Genomic DNA, 21,575 nt, shown 5'->3' on the forward strand with positions numbered 1-21,575 from the left:
CTTGATCGTTATAAAACGGCTCATTTGAATTCAAATCGACAACGTTTTTGATTAAACATCTCGGAAAACTACAGAGATGTTTTAAACGATGTTATTTTTCTTACTTGAATTACTGACATAGAAAAAGGAAGACTGTTCTATGGCACGGTAATTAATTTGTTTGTATCAAATGAGACTGATTTATGGAATAAATCCTGTTTTACCACATTTTTAATCGAAAAACTTATTTGAGGCTCTGACATCTTATTCTACGTAAATCGGATCCTGAGTAAAATACGCCGTAGTCTTGTCTACTTGATCTAAAATGGTTGTTTATTTCCTTTATCAATTAATTTGTAATAAATTAGCTCTATTTAGCAAGTTCATGTTCAGCTTGGGTGGTTCAAACGTTAAGCAGAATAAACCCTTTAACAATTTTAGCGAACATTGTTAAGCTTTTAAAGTTATTATCAAACATTTAAGTATCTTGTTAATTAGTTAGTCAGCAGGTAGTAAAGCGGCATACATACGGTGGCAGGGCGCGGCGCACACCGTTAACGAAGTAATCTTGCCGGCCCCAATCCGAGCAATAACCCAAGACACGAGCCTCTCCAGTTACGGTGTGAAATGAGGACACATTCAGTATTTAATTAGCAGCAACGATAAAATATATAACAGGGTTTGTATGAAGGAGATGAAATTAACTTGAAATAAATTGCTTGGGAGATACGAAAATTACTTTGAACCTTACAATCACAATAATAATATGAGTAATCATAACAACGATCTTAACGGTATGAAATATTCACCACTATTTACTTAAATCTCAAAGCAAGTTATTACATCTAATGAAACGCCAGTATCTTTCAAAATAACATTGATTACATTTTATGATTAATAAGTAAGCAAGTGGTGCTTACCAGTCAAACTTGTATAAACCTCAATTGAAGTCCGACGGCCATCTTTTATGGTGTTCAATTTGAATTTATTGATAAACCAGTAGATCGCGTTAGCAATGGCAACACTGAGGAAATACTAACGGTCGGCTTTGAACGTGGAACGTGAGATAAGGGGAATGATTGGGCCCACGAGGCACTGCCGTCACGGACTCACATTTTATAAGTGCGATTCTTTGTTTCCCTTTAAATTTATGGTGGCAGCTTTGGTAGCTGCTGCTTAGAGATATTTCTCTTTTAGTGTATAATTTAATTGCTTATTTAATTCAGTTTATATTCAACGTAAATTTTGCCATGATATTAATAATTTGCCTTTGATTGCCGATTAAAATTAGCATCTCTGCACTATAGAACTAGAATAGGTTGTAATAATGTCAATTGTTATACAAGAGACAATACTTAGCTGATCGATAGTAGAGTTGACAATAAAGATGAAAAGAGTAAAATCAAATTACCTGAAACAAATAAAACAGACAAATTAACGTTTGTGTTTGAAAACAATGAATAAATATTTAAGTAATCTAGAGAGACTTACAAAAGAAAGTTATCCGAATATTGAAAAAAAGACGTTTGGAGTTTTATAAAGTCTCGACTAAGGAGAAAATTAAAATCATGGAAATAATTTAAGGTGCATGCTCCGGGGCAGATAGCGAAATTTACGATTACTCTGGAACATTCACCTTATATTAGTATTATAGTCGTATTTGAGATATTTCCCCTTCTTATAAATAAACGCATGCATCATTTTCGAAGGCTGTTTTAACTTAAATCTTCTTTTTCTGATTACAGCAAGCCGCAGACGACCGGGCGGGCGCGAAGTTCACCGTGTCAGTGGCGCGAGGGAAATACAGCGCAGACACTGGCCAATAGTCATTAAATAAAGACATGATATAATTTATTACGTGAGGACTGAACACTTGAAGAATGTATTATCCATATATTTCTGTAGAAAATATAAATGTCGGTCTTGACTTTATGTTTAATGTTATATAGTTATTAGTATGTATAGTTATTAGATTTTTGGGGCAATTGGATAGTTTTAGAGCCATCTCAGTTTTGTTCTACAATGCTGAAGATGTCACATGCCGAGCATTAGGGTGCTTTTCCTCCAAAGATCTGCTAAGCTACGTTGCTGTGGATACGTTTGGCTACTACCAATCATATTTATTACAAGTTTAGCACTGGTGGCAACGGACTCAGCTAAGCTATGGTTTTTTTTTTTCTGGAAAGATGCGGGCTACGGATGGCTTCCCTATTATCGTCACATTGCATACTACGCATCTTCCTCGCACAGCTACATAGCTTAGTATCTTTACATACTGTGTACATTTTAAAATCAATATATTAATTAGTGCAAGCTGGATTTATTCATGGACCTAAGTTCTAGATCTATAGAACTCAGGAAGTACTGCACTTGTCTATTGCATAAAATGTAAACATTACTGTCTCACAGTGGGCCGTAACAATCACGTCTTTGAAAATAACATTATACAATGCATTATCGTGCACGAAGGGCATAAATTGATAATATCGAAGTATATCTGATCTAAAAACTAACTGTAAGAGAGAATATTTTCTTAAAATACGCACGGTACTAATTTTATGCTTTTAAGATTTGTTACAAAGCATATTATTTGTATTCATCGGACGGAAAATGTCCACTGCAAAATAAAAGTTCTCTCCAGGGTCTAATCTCGCGATCTCATGGCGGAATGGCAGCAAGACTGTCGCAACCGAGGGCTGGGCTCGTGTTATCGCAGCGGTAAGACACCCTCTTTGAGGAGTGGCTAGAGAGGCGCCACGGCGTCCTCACCTACCGCCTGACGCAGGTGCTTACCGGACATGGGAGTTTCGGTAGGTTCCTGTTCCTTATTGGGCGGGAGGAAACGCCCGGGTGTCATACACTGTGAGGACCGCCCGGAGCACACGGTGAACATACGGTGGCGGTGTGCCCTGCGTGGGCAGAGCACCGCCAAGTCCTCAGGGATGTGGTCGGCGACGGCTTACATTCGCGCCCGGACTGGTTCAGGCTATGGTGCGGAGCGAGAGGGACTGAGATGCCCTGGCCTCCTTCTGCGAAACAGTCATGCTAGCTAAGGAAGGCGGGGCACGTGAGAGAACAAACCTCCTCACGCCCCATAGCCGTCGCGAGAGACACTCCGGGCGTATTAATAAGTGCGAGCGATCTCCGGCCACCGTAAGTGCGGGCCTGCGGACGGCGAGCAAGGGTAGCTCGCCGCCATAACAGATCCAGACCCGTCACAGTGCGGCGCGTCGCGTTCCGCGCGCCTCAAAGGGCCATCAGACCACCACAGATGGGGCCCAGAAGGGCTGATGCCAATCCGGAGCTGCTGACTACCTAGCCGGTTTACCGGAGCTCCGGGTCGAAAACAGGAGAAGGAACGGGGTGGTTTTTAGTCAGTAAGAGTCTGACACTCCCTCTCGCCTTGCCCAAGGCGGGAGAATTCATCATCAGATGGAAAGTGTCCACTGCAAAACAAAAGGTTCTCTCCAAGGGCTAATCCCTGTATGATTGGTGGGCGTTTTGAGGATGACTGTAAAATGACCCAAATTGCTAAACAAGGCAATAATATTTTCAATGAAAAAATACATCTTGTCTTCCTTCATCTCTTATGCAAACAGATTATCAGAAAATATTTTCAGACGCCTTGTATCACTATGAATGATACGTAGACCCTTAAAATCCAAATCTAACTTAATCTAACCTAACCCCCAAATGGCCAGCAATGCATGTGTATGTACTTACTTTGTAACCACCCCCCATTGGGATAAACATGTATTGTGAGATTCCCTAACGTAATCAGTATTCAAAGTCAATGACCGTAGAATGAGTAGGTACTAACTACATACAAAGATACTAATGTCTACTCCTATAGCGTGCAAATCTATGTGCCTGCGCCGACGAACCGTCGAGTGCAGGGTCGCACGCGCCGCTCCCGTGTAATCGGTAATCAGTGGTCACAGTTTGTTCTTGTCTACTCAGTGTACCTGTCTGTCTGTATTTTCAGTGTCTCTCAAAAATCTTCTGATGATATTCTCTTATTTAATTCTTTCCGTAGTTTTAAATCCGATTTATCCTAATAGAACATAGATTACAGGTTCTTACTTTGTAAATTTATTAAAACTGACACAGAGATATATTGTAGAATGTCTCATTATTTCGGACCTAAGGACCAAAATAAACTTACGAAATACATTGAACGCCGTGGTGGTCACCGGTCACCGACGTTAGCGGAGGATTTGCCTTCAACAGTTTTCTATTGGCAGTCAAAAACTTAACATTACATTGTTACGATTCAAATTAGAATGCATTTCGATCTACCAACAGGCGAAGCAGCGGTTACCTAGCAGTCTGAGTTCTGTAGAAACTGCATTGTTCACTAAGACAGGTGAAATTTAAATACTATAATACACAATACTTTGCTGAAGCACACTTATTTACGTACGTTCACTTGTTATATCTAAATCGAAAGTGAAAACTATGCGTCACCATGTATTAAATTATCGGTAATACAAATTGCACACAATTGCACATCAAACTACGATCAACTGTTTAATTCTGTTATTGAATTATCGTCTGTATTATAAAAATTATAAAGTTGAAAATGTATTAAAAATTGTTACAGATTAGGGTAGCATGATGTACTTTCTGTGTATCTGTACCTATTTGTGTATGGATACATGTTTATGGAAATACCAAAGGGGAATATCGAAGGAAATATGATTCGTCATATTGAAGGGTGAATGATATTAAAGGAACGGAACAAAAAATGGACATTTAAGTGTGGGAGAGCCATGAGTTGGCACGAATGGGTCGGCCTGATTGGAGTGTTAACACAGCCTTACAGAAAAGCGACGTGAAACAACACTTGGGTTGTGGTGCCAGTATGTGTTGGCTGTGTGGATACCCAATTACGATCTTCCCAATCCCCGATTCCCAACAACAACCCTAAATTTCATAACATCAGGTGATCCGTATGCTCGTTTACCGGCTTATACCATAAAAAAATCCATTCACATTGAACGCAATTCAACGGAGTACTACGTCTTCTTTGAGCTTAATATTTTTCAGAATCCCAGAAGGTCAGTGATATACAGAACTTATTCCTATCAATGAGAACCAATAATATACAAGTCAAATGGTTTCCCTCATTTCATTTTAACATACCTACTCAAATATCAATGTATTTCTGAGTCAGTGTAATTCCCGCTTTTATCGACAAACCAGAAATTGACATATGACTCCCACATTCATTAACATCGATTACAGGAAATGTTTAGTACGAAAATAGATTCATAAACATAATTTATTTGAATCGTTTTCATTTAATGATAGAAGAAACAAGAAATGTAAGTAAAGATACATATATGTAGTATACTCTATACCTATAAAGGCATTGATACTTATCAATAGGTTCTAAGGCCGATTTTTCCAACGCCTCAAATAAATATCGCAGGAATAATTTTGAATTTTTAACAAGTCTTCCATACTAAAAACTACAAACAAATAATCTATTTTATTGGAAAATCAACCTGTTAATTAAGTTAAAATAAAAAAAAACCTAATATACATTACAAGTGTACAGTCAGTCAAGTTATTTGGGAGTCAGCCGGGTAAAAAATAACATAATAAATAATCTGTAATTGTCACTGTGGAGATCACTAACAGGAGATCCAAAATCTCAAAACTGAATAAAACTTACTCCGATTGTAAATACACGTAAAATATTCAGGACTTCGATTTAAAAATAAACCTATTTCAACTATAACCAACCTAAGCAAACAAATTAATGTAGAAAAATGATGTTACGTCATCTCGTTTGAATATTAAACTAACAATATTCTCGTTACCGAGAATATTACATCAAAGACATTTTTCCAATATATTTTCATCAGGCGGCTGAAAAGCTTTACCAGCTTTTTCCTACCTTTAGAGTTAAAAATAAATATGTTATGAATGGACCTGATTCCACATAATTGGGTTTCAGCAACCGCCTACACGTTGCCCTTTTAATTTGCATGGATCAACGTAGTACGCAAACTACGTCATTTGTCTTGCAAACGATAAATTAATTAAAATACTTGAACTTACGACCGGCCGAGCTTTAGCAGACTCCCGCATACTTAGTCAGTTGAGGGGTGCCCGATTATTTTCGATCCACACAGGGGTTCTTAATCGCGACATAAGCCTCATGCTCAGTTTACTTTGAAAAGAAAATGACATTAATTTAACTCATTTATTTTGGTCTCATGAATAGAACTAGCTTTGTATTTACCTATATTCATTTTTGATAAGTCCCTTCTAAGCCCAAATAATTCGTACCTAATTAATAGTACAACGGCTTCTGCATTGACGTGGGAAAAATGTACACATTCCTTCCATTCTCTAATCTTAGAAATAACTTTAAAAAAATACAAAAATGAATTCCATACCTGCAAGTAAAAAATCCGACAAATTTCTTAATACGCATCAATTAATTAGCATAATAAGTTCGTTGCTACGGCGGCGTCGCGGACGAATGAGCTACGGTGCGCTTGCGCAGCCCACGGTCAAGGCTAGCCGTTCGCTTTTTATCACCCGCGAAAGTTCAGCGCTCTCGATCAAGAAGCGAATTAAGTGTAGCGCAGTGGGTGCCTTACTGCGGTCGACTGCTTGCGCTTTTTAATTCAGTAAACAATCGCTGAATTGATGATGTCGATGAAACTTAAACTTTAGGTATATTAATTTAGAATTTCAAATTGTGTAATAACGCATTCGGTGTTGTAATAAAAACAGAACTTTTTGAACTAGACATAATTAAGAAGCCACAGTGAACAAGTTCAAGATTAATATGGTAAGCTTTCAACTAGACCAGTCCAACAGGGTACTACACATCGTAATAAAATGTAAAGAATTCACATACACAACAATTTCAAACTCTTCTTTAATGATCAGACGTTACAAAACAGACATTTTAATTAGCATACGAAAGGCAAGCAACGCAGTGTGGAGGCATTAGCTTTAATCTGCGTCTTAAATCTGGGCAATCAACTATTAAGTTATGCACCAGCTAAGTAAAATGTTTATAGAGCATCAGATATGGGAATAATGAAGCTGACGGACGCTGAAGGCGAAACTATTAAACTGATAATGATAATTAAAGGAAATGTAGAATGGTTATTCTGTCTTATACATGACTTTACATAGTCAAAAAACATAGCCAATGAACATAAACAAAAAGAACTTGAAATAAAAAGAAGAAATAACAAATAAATGTTCAAGGCAACTTGATCCCAAAAATAGTCAACTATTGAATAATATGTCCTTTCTAAGAATGAGCTCGATCCAAAATGATATCACATGATAATTTAGAACAAGGTCAAGAATTGTCTCAGGGGACCCAGCGGACAATATAGCTGCAGTGCCTACCGTGGGAGTGATCTTTGAGAACATTATACCGAATTCTAACAATACTAATAGTACGGATCACGATAACTTCACTAATACGTTTTGAGAACAGCTAGAAGACTTTAAAGTAAATAATATTAGGGTACAATATCCAACTATCAAGAAGCATGATAGAGGTAAGTTTGAAAATGTTGATGTTAAAGTTAACGATGCTGAAAACGGTGCACACATTAATATAGTTGAGACAGAATAACTGGGCGTGACAGGAATGATAATAGTAACTCTTGAGCATTTAACGTATTATATTCCATTACAAGTGGTCACGCTGGGAAATGTTCTATTAACACATTATTAAGCCTCAATACGCACGTCTTAGCAATTCCAATAGTTAAAGCCAACTGTACATCTAATTTAATCGTTTACGGAGAAATACTATCGTTTGTGCTTATCTGAATTGGAGAGCTATTTATGTTCTGGTGATTCGTTAATAGCATTATTGATAATGTGAAAGCCAAACACTAACTGATTTATCACTCATTTAAAATAATGACAAATAACCACGCACCATAAAATCCATGCACCAAGCTCACGGTCGCCGCCACAACCAATATTTCATGTTAATTTCTCGCAAATTATTTCGACAATTTCACGGAAAAACCAAACTTGATATCATGACCTATTTTTCTCCGCTAAAAGTCCCATCACATCAATTACTACGGTGTATAAAACCTATAATTACGTGAACAGAAGCAATAAGTTATCGGGCGATTACGAAGAGCCGCTGATTGCCTGCAGGTGATCCAAGCCCGCCGTGGAGATGGCGATGGGAACAATCTAACTGTTCATGAGAAGCCTGCAAATCATTAGAAGTTCCTATCAACGGATAACGGTGTTTAGAACACCACCAAGTTTACTGCAAGCTTATCAAATGATATCGGGACTTGATAATCTATTGCTTGCATAGATGCTTCAAGATTAAATGGTTCTTGGAAAGTCAGTAAGAGAATAATTATTTCTCATGTAAGTTATTACTAGTTGACATTAAAATCCCATAATAGTGGTTTTATGTAACCCATTAGTGTTAAGTATTTTGTATTAGACACGAAGGCTGTGCTCTATCGCATCAGCAATAGTTGTATAGAGAGATGTTACTGGTTTGTGCAACGCCTATAATGTTGTAGGATCATAAAATACTACAATGTTTTAATTGCATGAACATGACAAAATATTCATTTACAATTTAATGTGTTAATAATCAAGCAATAATTAATACTGAAAGATATATCAAAAAAAGATTATTCAAGTTTTTAAATAAGAACAGAAAACGTAGAAGAAACCACGTTAATATAAATCTTTACTAAAGTCTCCATAACGTCTTCATAAATGCTGCTTTCATAAAAAAAAAAACTCGTCAGGCCTCTTACTATTATGATACCTTGCATTAAAAGCTTTCAAACTATGTCAAGTTTAACCGGCAAACCTTGAGGCTATTCGTAACTATTAAGTTAAGTATGAATTACTTTGGTCAAAGCTTATCAATGTTCATCTTACATTACTCATAATGATATAAACATTGTTTTTGTGAACTAATTTAAAAGGACCAAATGTGGTCCTTTTGCGAGCAAAAGGACCATGGCTACACCACAAGCATTGCTACTATCTATTTAATATGTGTATTAAGTATAGTTACCTTTTTTCGTCTTACATAACTTCTATTATTATCTTCTATTTATTTTAATTTCAAATGCATTTCATAAGAAGAATCTACTTCTTCGTCTGCAAAGAAGAAGCTCTTTTACGCAGTTCATTTTGCTAAAGTAAAAAACAAAACATAATCAGCTATTAATATTCTTGGTCACCTTAATATCTCCTTTTATTTATAGACAAAATGGATTTGTGATACTACTTACAATACCAGTTTTGCAAAGTATATCAGATGAACTGCATACCAACACCTCTAGTTGACCTTCGCAAAATTAGATTTTAATGTTTAAACTACATATTTACGAAATTTTAACGTGTTCTGGCCTAAAATCCAAAATCTGAGCAACCAACTGGTTTGGCAGATCAACCGGCTTTATAACCATAACTGTCGGAATATCAAATTCTGTGTTTTATTGTTAATTATACACATGGATTTGGTTATATTAATTAACACACCTTTCGGCGTCAGAATCTTTATTCAATCTTAGCTAAGACATTTTTATATAATTTCTTGATTAATATTTATGTGCACTAATTATAATACTGAGGCATTATTATGATGATCGTTATATTTATCGCAATATTTTAGCATGTTATCCAACGGTATTCAGAGTAAGTATGTCATATGTGGCCAAAGTCTTAAGCTAATCTAATATTTTAAATGCCAATTTTAGAAAGAATGTTATTTGGTGAAGACGTCATATTGTGCTACTCTCAAAAGGAGATCAAGCTTAAGACACAGTTAATAAATTGACAATTATGTAAGAAATTTCTGAAAGCCAAAACATTTCCATGATAAACATTTACCTAAACATTTTTTACAGAACTTAGCAACACTATTTCAAAAAAGAAACAGGTGTTAGTTCCCCTCAACGAAGAACTACTACGCGTGAAACGTTCGTAAAAGCTGAAATGCTACCCACAATGAACACTGCGGCGCTGTTGGCACCCAGGAACAAATGCACGACACAGTTTTCTTCCTTACTAATGGACATCCGACATCTGAAGCCAGTTCTAAACTGAGACAATGGCGTAACTACAAACTAAAGGCACATTACAAACGAAGCATATCATGCAAGTCTTATTAAGTAGAATAAATATCTTCAAACCGTTTAGACCTCATTAGGGTCAGTAAATTGAGCCGTGGGGAACAGTAACTTCTGTAATACACAATTATATTTGAGAATTTAATAACTTTGAAGAAAACGAAGTTACAAATTATTACATTATACCTCACAATGCTAAGTATGTCAAGTAATTAACCAACTCCCAAATCATGTTTTGCGTTTATTTCAAATTGGGCATAAAGGTTATTACAAGTACAGATAACTTAATGAGCACCACAAAAAATGAAGACACAGATGAGAAAATAATGAACTTCAGAGTACGGTTTTTGCTATTTGTAACGAATATTTTATTTCGTTGTTCAAATATAAAACTAAACATTTAACAAGAATGCGGCCATATTTTGTGGAACAAATAAAGTACATTAAATCAATAAATAAAACATTACACACAAATGACCGACTAATTTATCGAAATGCTTAATCTTGGATGGTCGAATTTTAGGCGACCACTAGTAAATATATTTTGGTACTTTGTACAAATCAAATGACCGACTAATTTAGTAGGTACCAGGTAGCATCAAAAAATATAGGAGAGGAATTTTCAAAACATTCGAAAATAATGTTAAGCCGGAAGCAATTGGCACCAGGAAACACAGACACCAGCGGAAACGTGATGATAATGTTACCTCATCTGATCGTCCCATTAATCGCAATGTCAAATAAAAAACAAGAATTACCATAACATGGACATAATTATTACACAAAACGTACGCTTTAAGTACTGTTACCGATTAAGGCAGCTCCATAAAAGGTTATAGTTGGGAAAATAGATTTAAAGAATGTAAATGCACGAAATCGTTTCGAAAAATTGGTTGCTTGGGAATGTAAGATGGAAATGAGGCTTTGTGAAGTAGGTAATGATTGCAGTGGACTAACTCTAACTGTAATCACATTACAAGTCACAGTGATAAAGAAATAGAATTTAAAAAAATATAAGTAAATAACAAAACTACCCATACCTACAACAAATTATTATCTTACCATATTCTGTAATAGGCATGATGTCGACAGACATTTTAGGCACGACGATTAAACGCTAGATAAACATTGTACGAAAATGGACAGTAAACGTTTCGCAGATAATTATTTCCTCAATAAAGAATTAGAAATTGTGAGACACATGACTGCTAATGCTGGTACAGGAAACTAGCAAAGAGGTGTCGTAGATAAAATTAATCACCGACTCGCTAATAATCAATGTACAGTAATCAATCAACGCGACGCTGGGAGACTACATTAATAAGATATGCATAATAACATTTTAAGTGTTGGTAATAACTCGTAACAGAGGCCAAGTATTTATTCAGTTAATAGGGCTTCTATGTCAAAGCTAATGCGTAAACCAGTCGTGGACAGGTTCCTACAGTAATCTATGAACTTACTCATTTGCTATGGGTCCGATAATTTCCACACTAAGAGCTTAGCTGATGAATAATAACGGTAGATATGTGGAGATGTTATTAAACCCTTCTGTTGATGGTAATGTGTAATGATATGCCAATGATAGCACTGTAAACGATCTAGTACGATTCTAGGGAAAGTTAAATTTCAGACAAGCGTAAAAAAATTGCTCGAAGTTTGTAGAATGTGCAAAGTTCTAGCTGCAACAGATGAAGCAGTAATTCAATATTCTTTGAACGTATCACACTAACTTATTCTCCTTATTTTCGAGTAGTCATAAATAATATGCACACAACAATATAGGCTTCACCGTTTTAATTAAAAGCGCTTCCCATATATTTCATTACCGACAACTCAATTTACTTGATCGAGTTAATGGAAATGGAGCTGAAAATGATTTACGTTTAATAAGCTGCGCCAATGTATTAATTAATATAATTAGCGGAAACACTGAAGTCATGGAAGCAGGTGATATATTGCTCAGTTGGTACTATGATGGTAGCTGGACATCGTTAATGTAAGAAGATTTATAAGATGGAAATTGCAACCTCGCACGGAAATGAGAAAATGCCTGAAGTCCTGGGTCGAATTCCCAGGAAGATTCTGTTTTATAGAAATTTCCGAGACGTGAATTCCATGCCTAAAGGCTCTTCGCTGATATTTATGGATGTTTTACTGCTATTTTGTTAGACTTTAGAAGCGAATCATCATTATACGATCATTTCAAGACATAATCTCCTGCAAATGAGTTAAATATTACTCGATCATTTTCCCACAAGCGTTCGACAGAGCAAGATTACCGCCTTAAGATCGATAACGACGATCGAATCACTTTCGCTGGTATCGATTCTTATCGCAAAAAGCAGTTGGGCAGCACTAGCCCCGGTACCCTCGCAGTTCCTGTATAACCCTACTAATTTAAAACGTAACCTTAACTTTATTATTTTTATAGCAAAAAGTTACTACTGTTTTCAGTCGGATTGTATTTCATTCACCGCGAGCGAAGTGATTGAACCCAGATCGCTAGCATCCTTGAGAACTGGTCGCGATTGAATAGTGTTATATAAACCAACGTGAAATTCTCCGCTTTGAAGTATTTATTTCTGAATTGCAGATGTAATAAATATTGCACCTGCATTTACGAACTTATTTTAAGTTTCTTTGTATCTCTTCGAACTTCCAAGCCAGGGAAATAATATGCTATGTAATGTATAAGCATAACACGACTTTGTAAGCTTCCTTCATTGAATTTTTGATTTAGCAAAAAGGGTTTCTACGTTTCCAATTTAGTAAAAAGAACTAGAAGATTTCGTTCCTCATATAGCTGAGCAGAAACTAGGCAGTGCCTAGAGATGCTGTGTACTACCACTACATCCACCAATAAACCTACATAATGGACGAACTATCCGACCCATATGCGGCAGTAATAACGTACGGGATAACTGTTCTCATACATAATGTATCCTCGTACCAGAAGACCAGAAAAAGTGGACGAACCCAGCCATAAAAGTTAGTATCGAAATAAACATTTCATATACCGGAGTAGTGGAGTTTCTCAGGCCTAGTTTCAGTGCATCGATCATGTTGATTGATGTTCGGCGCTGCCAACAGATGGCGGTATCGTGCAACGTGCTTCAGCACCTGTCCTGCAACTTGTTAGTGCAACCGCTTTATGCATGGGAGACGGGTACTGTTAGTTTGGTGTTCTAGGTCTCCTTGGGAGTGTATGTTCTTCATTAAATTATACTACTGCCTACCTTGTGGTCGAAAGATCTGAGCACATATTTTACACTGACAAATTGGTAAGTAAACCGCAAAAGTTTATTGTTCTTAAAAACTATAACGGAAAATAAACATATCTCTCGTTTACACCTACCTATATTATAATTACTATATTATTTAAAAAACTCTTAAAATCAAAAACAGTTACAATAAATAAAACTTGCGTGAAAATTAACAGCCCAGAAATAATTATGTAAATTGTATAAAATAAATTCGGAACTGTATGCCGTATACTGGCAATTTGAGTAATTCAAACGTGGAACGATTTCATTCATAACGTTCAACGTTGCGCACACGCATTACAATTACGTGCAAAATGTACGACACGCGTCCTTGAGTAACGTGGTAATATTTCAATTAAGTGCAAAACATAAAGTGTTAATTTTATGCACGAAAGTTTATAGTCATAAGTTCGTAAGTTTATTTTATTACGGGAACAAAAAAGTGCAATTTACATTATTTTGTAATAAGAAGTGTTGTTGAAATTTTTTCATCAACATGACTAACTTAGTTAAAAAGACCATTCCCTGAAAAAGATGTAGAGACATACTCACAATACACACATTTACGAATCCTTACACAAAACAGAATTCGGACTGAAGGACCAGTTAGATTAAAATAAGGACCAACTAAAGTATAAACAATATAATACAAGATTCATACGTACTGATTACATCGAATGATCTCGATATACGTAGATAACCTCAAATCATCAAGGGTGAGAACCCATTCTCACCCATGCGTATGTCTTAGAGAAATACCACGTATTTGATAGTATAAGGATATAAAAAATTAGTCATATTTGTTATATCGCAGTGAATAATTATAAAAATATTTAGTGCAGAATGCATGAAAGATTAAATTCCAAAAAGGTTATTCTTAATTTATTGTTGTTTTATATCAAAATATTGATTAAAGAAGGAATAGCGTTAGTACCTACACAACTTATTGAGCTTGTAAGTCGCGAATTCCAAGTAAAAGACGTAAGAGAACGGAGATACGAAGATCCTCAACTCGGGTAAAGTGTACTCACAATTCCTAGTAATAGCACTGTGTCTAAATAAGTTGTCAACATAACAAGTCTCACTTCCTACCGTATAAATTAATGATGTCTGATTTCTGATAACATTCAGTGAAAATATTTTGATTGTCTGGAAGATAACGAGCAAATAGCTTCACTAGGGGACTGACCGACTGACAGACATTTTTATTATTATTATATTTGTGTGCCTTCCTGGTCTATTTGAAATAAATAATTTCGACTTTGACTTTGACTTTGATACCAGTGATAAAAATAATCGTATTTGTATTCATTTCTTCTTTAACATTTTATATGTACTTATATATAAATCAGGCTAACCACAGCATAGTACCTATTCTTGAAAAACAACGCTTGAATAATTCCCTAGTCGGCAACACTTCCTGATGCCTCTGATTTTGCAGGCTACAATGACTATTTACAATCAGGCAGTTCATTTTTTTCTTACTGATGTATAAAATGTGATTGATGTACAATTAATTGTTATGTTCGGATGCTGCTCATGAATATAAGCCTCTAGCATGGCTTGAAACTAGTCGGGTTCATCGTCTAATAATTAGGTTAGTAAGCCGAAAAACATAATAATTACATTAATGTACAATTAAAGTATATTATTCTGTTACTTTTTCCTTTTCTATAATTTTCTTAGAATTTATTAAAATCTACTCTCCTTTGATATCAAATGATAGTGTAGGAATTGGGTTAAAGATTAACGAGTCGGCTGTAAATTAAAGTTAGCGGTATCTAATCTAGTTGCAACGAACACTCGATTAATTAGACCGCCATCGCCATGATTACACCAAAGACAATATTTGTTTTGGTAAAAGTAATTCATTAAACTGCATAGTGGAAAATATTATCAAGAATCCTTCATGTCTCAGGTGCGTCGTCCAAAACCTTTATTAATGAGAGACGAGAAAGAGTGTCAGAGTCTGACACTCTTTCTCGCCTCGCCCAAGGCGGGAGAAGTCAGAGGATGAACCCACTCAAAAAAAGTAAGATTAACATCCTTTTTCACACGCATCAGTTAATACAACAGTCAGTCCCGTACAACTATGTGAACAGAGCACAGAGGTTGCAATTAAAAATCATACCTGTTGCTCTGAGGTAACCTCCTCTCTACTGCTGTCATCTGTAACAATGGAAATATACGTTTAATTTAACATAAACACACAAAGTATTCAAGTTTACAGAAAGTATACGAAATTCTAATAAAATATCAAATCGAATACTTCTTAAATTAAATTAAATCTAAAAGTGCCTCAAAAATCTACGACTAGGATAGGAAAAAGTACACATTATTTTGTTTCACGTCTCATATTATCCAAACCCTAATTGAACATATTTGTTTAAATACTCAATTAATTGTAAACTAAACGAGATACACTTATGGTATAACGTAGTTATGCCGTTATGCCCTAAAAACTAATAAGATACGTTGCATTACATTCCTACATAGCGAACAGTGACAAGATCGACACACTCTATTAACTAAGATAGTTTCAACGAGAGTTTGCTGTGTCACATCTGAGACACTACGTCTTCAGTAAAAATAAGGGCTGAACTAATCATCGTTTTTCCAGAAAAAAAAGTAAGTAAGTACCTATTCAAGCAAAAAACAGTCACGATGAACTTATTTTTATCAATAATAGTGTGAATTCCTTTATCACTTTTACTTTATCTATAAGAGAAATTAAAGATAAAATTGTTTATTTTCATAAAAACAAACATCAACATAGTATCACCTTGATATGATTTAAATAAATATTATGCAAGAGATGTACAAGCTTTTTGTCACGTAAACTAAAGAGCATTTTTATAAAAAAGAAATTGCCAGAAAATATTTCCACTTTCGTACTTTTCTCTCTGTCTTCCCTATTGCTAAGTTTTTCTGGTAGATGCAATAGATACTATTCTTCTAATCTATGCAACCTCATCTCATCGTACGATTCCTTTCCCTCTATATCACAGCTCACCCAATCCACAGACAAATAATAAATACAAAATTATACTTAAAAACAGCAAACAAAAATCAAAAGTAACCAAGATGAATCACCGTCAACCTGTCAACGGGTCATCGACCCCGGCGACCTAGCGACAATTTCACGGTGCACATGTAACACAATCAATGCATGCAACACGGCCGAAACGACCTCACTGACACGGTTCCGAGCAATTTCCACGTCATATCCTGCCCGTGTAACTGAATTTTTTACCCTCACTGCACCAGTTTTTGGAAATGTTGTAGCATGAAAATTTTGTGTAAACTTTTCACTGTTGACTTTTGAGTTCTGATAAAGCAAATGTAAATGTAGGTAAATGCTGAAAATCTCTTTACTTTATTGTTGGTTTCAATAAATCAAAATCACTAATCACTGTAAACTACTGTTGCAGTCAGACAATTGAACAATTTTAACTACAATGTACCACAAAATAATATCTGAAAATTTAGCTCTGATGCATTTCTTCAAAATCCATACGGCATTTCTGAAGAACTACTCTCAAAAACCAACAAACAGAATCTCTTTAACACCGCAATGTTCACTTCTATTGGCGTATCTAAGAGCAGTTGCGGTACGTTCCATTTTACGAGCCGTTGCTAACGAGAGCCCGTCTAGCTGGCTTTGTGTGGTGAATGCACATTATTTGTATTGCTATAGAAAATAAAAAACGTGCGGAGGACTCTCTTAAGGTGACAAACTGTTTTGAAGTTGCGCCGTTTACTCTTGGACGAAGGTTCAAAGATGAGTTTGTAAATAATCTTTAGCATAACGTAATGTCCCTAAGGGCTAAGTTATTTGTTACATAAGACTTTTCTATACATAACAAGAAGGCAATTATTGTACATAAAGAAGCCATACACTTTATGAGTCAGAAACAATTTAGAACATTTTTGTGTAACCAATTTTATGAAGCCTCAAGATGACATGACCAATCGCAGCACTTAAATGAATCCGATTGATGAATTGCAGAACTAATGCAGTTAGCCAGTACCAGTAGTAGAATAGTACTTTGCAAAAGAAACAGTGGATACGTTCGAAAAGGGGTATCAATTCCGAATCAAGATAATATGAGCGATAGCAATCAAACAATAATGATACTTACAACAGAACTATTAAAGACTAATCTCTAATAATCCAAATGAAACCTCAAACAAGTACTATACGCGAATTAATTTCGCAATATCATACTCCAGTAAATCTGGCACTGATGCTATTGACCTTTCATTTTATGGCACCGGTCACGCATCGAACGTTTAGTTAAATTCGTAACGGGTGAAAATTATTCAAGACGTTATTGTGTATTTGGTATTTCAACATTCGTCATGATAATGAAGGTAATTCAAGAGCGAAGTACATACATGAGTAAAATATAATTCTGAATAAATATAAATTTAGGTGGTATTTTGTGTGGTTTCTGCGACCAACGAGATGAGGTGCAAAATTGTGCGTCTTTGTAAGAAAAATATTTTTTTTCAATAAGCTTGAAAATTTTGCTGGATTTAAAGATCATAATCATCAGCCACAGGCCTTCTACTGTTGTCTGTCTCCACATCTCTGGCGGTCTACACACATACATGTTTATATCCCAAATTGAGCATAATCCTTCACGTTGTAAAACTCTGCTTTAACTAGATACACCAAATGTACAGTTCTCAAAGATTACCATTCAACAATATCTTCAAGTAAATAGACTTGCTATAAAGTAAACGGTATCTCGAATACTTAATAAAGCTGAAATACATCGGTACTGCAGTACTAATACATCTAGGTTATGGGAACTGGTTCGCAGAAAGCGCCGAAGTCTTCATAAGACCGTTTCCCTTACAATGACGAGCAATATTCCGTACGGTAGCAGTTTGAAATACTTCGATACAACTTGTATCGAACAGATTGAAGTCCAATGGTGACATAGATATAGGTACTGTCAATAGAAATATCAATTCGAGTACCAAACTGGATTGCGAGGCAGAGAGGAATGGTTTGTAAGCTGACGAGGCTGTGTTTGGAACTGTAATAGGCGTTTGTATTGTTATTTTTATAGATACAAAGGAAAAACGTTTCAATACAAAGAAAGGATACACTTGTGTCCCAAAACCATCTATAGCCATCATTGCTATCGTTGAAAGAAATTGGTTTTGTATCATGTGTATACGTGGCTACACACGCTACTCCACGTATGGCCATTTCACTATCTATACATAATAATGACTTCAGAGTTCATTAAGTTCTCCCGTTATCTTTGGATTAACTTTGATGAACATAAAGACGCCGCGTTCCTACTGATAACTTTTAGTGCGTTAATTATTACTTCGATCACTCTCCTTTCACGCTTCAAACTGTGTTGGCACTACAATGGTGTTGTGATCGTCGCAGAAATTAGCGATGACGTCAGGTGATTGGTCGTTACTTTTTTCTATGTTAATTTCCATTTTAGCACACTGCTGATCCACTCTTCACACTTCACAATAAGATATTGTAAAACGTTTAAATGTGTGAACTACGAGTTATCAGAAAACATGCATGAAAAATGAAACAACGCCTAAAATTACCGTAGAACCAACGGGGCATATAGTAATGAAAAATAATGAAACGTACAAAGATTTATTTTAACGGAGCGGACATATTTGCGCAGTGCATTCACCCTCGCGAGCTCGTGACAAACCCATCCTGGCATAACATTATAACACATTACACTTTTATATAACCAACTTGCCGATGCAGTTGGACAAGTTTAAACTTGAACTAAATATAGTCATGTTTCTGTGAATTGTCAATTTGCGAACAGTAAACTTGAGATGGCAGCGACAAATATGTGGCGGACATTTGAAAGATGAAAGAGGTTCCGTCAAATGGGCCTCGTTCCACAAACTGATTCCCTTGATTATGCAAAAAAATATTCGCTACCGTTTCATCGAAATTGCTATCTATGAGTTCAACGCCTTGTTACGAGTATATTGTCCAATTTTAGAAAATTTTAAACTTAATTTACATTAATAATCTATCTTGAGCACTGAACAACAAACAACAAGGCGTCTGTTACGCACAGGTGTTGAATTCAAACGGGTTGAATAGATTCAGGTTGTTCAAGTTGATCAGGTTACTTCTAATTCCAAATTAACAATAAACTCATTTCATATGCAGCTCTAGTCTGCGAATCAAAACAATTTAGAAACGAACAACAACCTGACTTTCAGTATTGAAATGAAACTAAAAGGACCAATTGCTATCAAAGTTGTTTGTACTAGAGAATGATTTGCTACTTACACCCCCGACGATACTTAAAACGAATTCTAAAAATATACAATGGAAAAATTGCGTCACTATCAAACAACGTAATTTGCGTCAAGCAAAACCAGCCATGCAGAACGGATGGTAGAAAAAGGAAAAAAAACTACGTAAGTATAACATTTTATTTGAAAACCAGTGTGTAGCGGAGGGCGGCAAGCAAAAAGCAAGATGGCGTCACGTAAGATGCTTAGCTATCACGTACGAAATGTAATGATGAATATAATCAATTTATGCTCCAACGAGGACCGGCAGACTGACAGACCGACAGACGAGAATATCTACACGTAAGACATAATGAGTTTGGGACGTTTATGTTTTTTGTGATGGTCTTTAAGGTAATTTAACATTGGAAAATAATACAGTTGTAGTAGAAGACAAAGCGACAATAGTCAATGAAGCAAATAATGATCGAGAAATGCCAATGTATGATGACTACCAACTTAATGAAGGAGTGACTAATGGTGGTGGAAAAACTGAACCTGGTTTGCACTGGCTCGTTAAACTAATGGCCGGAAACGCAACTGATGAGGACAAGGTTCAATTTCCGGATCGAGTAAAAATGAATCTAGTTGAAGGAATCGAATCAGTAACCTAACATGCAACAGTCTCAATTGCAACTGTTAAATGTAGAAGTAAACATAACCTTGATAGGGGTTGACATAATTTTACAGTTGTGTAGGAAGATAAAAACGAAGACAATGACCTTCACTGTAGATATTATGTAAATCTTATTAGGAAGTGTAATGACACGCGCCTACGTTCATCAAACACTGATTCAGCACTGAACGTTACTTCCTAGACTTTTTTTGTGCTACCAAAATATTTGTTTACCTAATTCGCGAATACGAGTAGAGTTTGGACATAAGACATAACCTCTAACTGAAGAACTACAACCGAGACACTCAAGGCATTTAGGTATTTTATATCGCAGCCTATTGAGACCGAATGTAAATCAATGTTATTTCAGAAAATTTTATTTAAATCGGCCCTGATCTTTCCAACTTTGGCTCCGACCAGTGCTGACATGATAATGACATCATTTACTGAATCTAAAACGCCCATATATCAAATATCAATCACAAATTTTATCGCGAACCTGTCAATTCACAGAATACTGAATGTTATCGTTTGTTTTTCAGCCCACATTATCAAACGCTTACGGCATTGCTTTGTCTGACACATTCGGTGATTCGTTTCGCAATCCAATTTTTATTTATTAAGCGTCAACATTCGCCCACAATGTGTCCAAATTGTAGAACACCTTCCTTATACTAATCCTTTACTTAATTGTGAATAGAGTACAAAAAATGTATATTTTGTTCGTTGTGGTTTTTAGGTAAACGTCAATATGATGGATTAACAGAGCGACATATAAGAATCACTCAAACCATTGTTTTGTGTTTTTGCACAGATTTGCGTTTTATAAACTAGCGCTCATACCTAATTTTAGCCTTCCAAGACTGTAAACATTATCACCAATGCAGAATACCTACTTCGAAACATATTATCGGTATAACTTGTATATTTTAAAGGCTTATTTCCCTAGAGCTAGAAAGCGTGAATATGGTTATTATAGCTGTGCAAATTTTCATTTTATTATAATGCAGATTTCCCATTAGAAACTAATCTTAAACTAAGCCAACAGAAGACCTTTCTCTTGTCTGTTCTAAAAGCAACATTTCCGGCCCATCTCTTGTGGTGTGAATCTATAAAATTTTATTCACACCCATTTCTGTGTCACTTACAAGTACACACTTAAAATCGAGAACGGTAAACAATGAGTTAACGTGAGTAAAAAATCTCAAACTATGTTATTTAAACACTAGAATGTTGTGGTGACATCACTGGCATAATTTTTTGCAAATGCAAAATCGTTCACACCCCGCT

General features: G+C 35.7%; 1 protein-coding gene across 4 annotated transcripts in view; it reads right to left on the reverse strand.

Annotated features, from left to right (window-relative positions):
• The window catches only part of LOC118273551 (protein spire), a 181,926-nt gene that overhangs the window by 120,559 nt on the left and 39,792 nt on the right, over positions 1-21,575 (reverse strand). For all 4 annotated transcript variants that reach the window (XM_035590586.2, XM_035590584.2, XM_035590587.2 and 1 more), the window contains exon 2: positions 15,492-15,529. In XM_035590586.2, the coding sequence (XP_035446479.2) occupies positions 15,492-15,529 (38 nt within the window). The remainder of the gene's footprint in view (positions 1-15,491; positions 15,530-21,575) is intronic.

The sequence above is a fragment of the Spodoptera frugiperda genome, chromosome 1, assembly GCF_023101765.2.
Source record: "Spodoptera frugiperda isolate SF20-4 chromosome 1, AGI-APGP_CSIRO_Sfru_2.0, whole genome shotgun sequence".
NCBI lineage: Eukaryota > Metazoa > Arthropoda > Insecta > Lepidoptera > Noctuidae > Spodoptera > Spodoptera frugiperda.